The sequence below is a fragment of the Sphaeroforma arctica genome, assembly GCF_001186125.1.
Source record: "Sphaeroforma arctica JP610 unplaced genomic scaffold supercont1.265, whole genome shotgun sequence".
Lineage (NCBI taxonomy): Eukaryota > Ichthyosporea > Ichthyophonida > Sphaeroforma > Sphaeroforma arctica.
In genome coordinates, this window is record NW_014040293.1 from 1 (window position 1) to 2,523 (window position 2,523).

Here is a 2,523-nt window from a genome sequence, read left to right on the forward strand (position 1 = left end):
ATAAACACTACAGAATTATCATCCGCCTCGTTATCCGAAGAACGATATGTTTGTGTTTTTGGGGAGAAAGTATGCTAAATGTTTGAATGGCAATCTTGTTTCCGGTTGAGTTGAACGTGACTTGGTGCATGATGAAGCACTCGACATACATGATCGCCAAAAAATTGAAAAGATTGACAGCAGAATCAGCTACACTTCTTGAAGCGTATCATAATGTCATATATATAATATCCGAAAGATTGTGTATGGTATCAGTTCCCTTCGGGATCCGAGATCTATCCTTGTGTCTGAGAAAATTCTAATCAAACACAGTGAATCCTCGTCTATAGTCCAAAATAATTCGGTCAAATGTACGTACTTGTGGCAATATACCATTATTATATACAAAATCGTTAATTGTTCACTAGACTGCAATACATACCTACTGTTCAGCAAATATCTATATTGTCCAATCAGCTACAAGTACGCACTTCGCCCTACTGACGCAGTAACAATATCAACCATCTTCTTGTACACATAGATAAGGCGCATTTAGGTCAACCAATGCATTCGACAACAAATATACTAAACAGCCACAAGTGTAAACTTGGTACCCGTGCACTTAGCCCTGCCAATGCATACACACATACGTATATCATTCACGCCAGCATTCTCACACACCTGATATAGATACACTTGACCCTGCCTGCCGCCGCAAGCAACAAGGCTGTCGTCACAGTTGATATTGGCTTTCGAGTAGAAAGAGGAGAAACCATGACCAGCTAAGATATTGATAGGCCCATCCTCCCGTTGCGCGGTATGTCTGCGCTCCGTATCCGGGCTGCTGTGTGTGTATCTCACCGATCTCGAGAGCTCGAAAACATACAACCTGTTCGTTCAATGGTATGGTAAGTATGGATCAGACGTGATCGAAGATTAGGGATGTCTTCCGGCTGTAGTATGGGTGCCATGCATCTGCATATATTGCAGGCTCTTGTACTAATCGTACTAAACAAGCAACTGGTCTGCCACTCGCAGAAACATTCGATGGGCTGAATTAAGTATGTGAACATGTATAGTCTGACTATGCGTCTAGGCAGCACTGCTAATACTACTACCTGGCTAGCATGAGTGTACAATAAGGCGACCGACTAGAGATAGGGAGGCTGTGGTTGAGTGGACAACTTTAACTGAGAAGAAATAGCAAAGGGACATGCATGAACAATGAACACGTGTACATGGAAAGAGATTAAGCCGGAAGGCTGAACTGATCAGTCTCAGTTCTAAATACTAGGGACATAGACACATTTCGATTCAAAACTGTGTTCGTCAACTAAATATGTATCATGATCACTGGACATGTAGACACAGCTCGATTCGCAACTTATATTTTCCACTGGGCAATCGTGGATTGTCATTGTGAAGCACACCAATGAAATCACAGAAATTATAGCTGTACCGCATAGAAGCACACCAATGAAATCACAGAAATTATAGCTGTACCGCATAGAAACACACCAATGAAAATACAGAAATTTTAGGTGTACCGCATAGAAGCACACCAATGAAATTACAGAAAAAAAGCTGTACCGCATACCTACCTTTGATCCAAGCAATTGGCCACAACAGTGTCCCCATCTCGCTGGCTTATAGCCAGACTGGTATACGCACGTGGTCTGACGCCTTCGCCGTAGTGAGGTATGTAGCCCATGCATGTTTCGTAGCCACTTGTCCTTGCCTTGTGGCTGGTTCGTGCATCCCAAAGCTTGATTAGACTGTTCCAATCAAAGGAATTGGTAAAGTGTGGAGGTATTTAAGTATTTGCTTTTCGCGGGCGTATATATGTACATCCAAATGTGTGCGACAACGATGATGGTTTTAATTATGTACAAATTTATTTTGCACTCAGAACAGATAATAATTGGGTTCATATATGTATTGTCTCGAATGTTGTGCATACTGGTACTAAGCGTGCGTATGCACGTGTGCGTGAGTAAATTTGAAAACAGGCGAACATCCCACGCACAGTAGACATATCTATAAAAGTGTCACAAATTATTCTTCCCGGTCCGTGCTTGCAGTCGCCACTATTTACAATTGCGTATGTGCGATAGTAGGGATCAGAACTTCTCGTTACAAACTTCGATACGGAATCTAGAAACGTCTGCATCGAAACGACACATTCACCAGTAAATTACGTTACAAAGTAAAAAGAGAGCCATGCATATCCATCCACAGCTGACCCGATGAAACGACCCTTTCAGACAGACGCATTTCCGAAAAGGCCGATACTGTATCATAATCAACAACGCAGTCACTCCCTCACGCATTTTACTTAGAAAGAATGAACCGAACAAAACAAACTCACGTCATTTTTTTTTATTGAAATATATCCAGATAAACATACAGAACGAAACATAGGCGAATATATGAATATCCTACAATGTAGTTAGTTGCTCCGTCATGTATGATTTTTAAAAAGAGCGAACTGAACATAATATGGTCACTTCTTTTTTGATATAAGACTAAACGCAGGAAAACGCA

The 2,523-nt window shown here is 41.4% G+C and overlaps 1 protein-coding gene across 1 annotated transcript in view; it reads right to left on the reverse strand.

Moving 5' to 3' along the window:
* Window positions 1-653: 653 nt before the first annotated feature.
* Window positions 654-2,523, reverse strand: part of SARC_04599 (hypothetical protein) — a gene marked incomplete at its 3' end in the record, with an annotated part of 7,195 nt that continues 5,325 nt past the window's right edge. The window contains exons 7-8 of the mRNA XM_014301553.1: window positions 1,581-1,754; window positions 654-868 (exon numbers count right to left, since the gene is read on the reverse strand). Coding sequence (XP_014157028.1) covers window positions 654-868; window positions 1,581-1,754 — 389 coding nt within the window. The remainder of the gene's footprint in view (window positions 869-1,580; window positions 1,755-2,523) is intronic.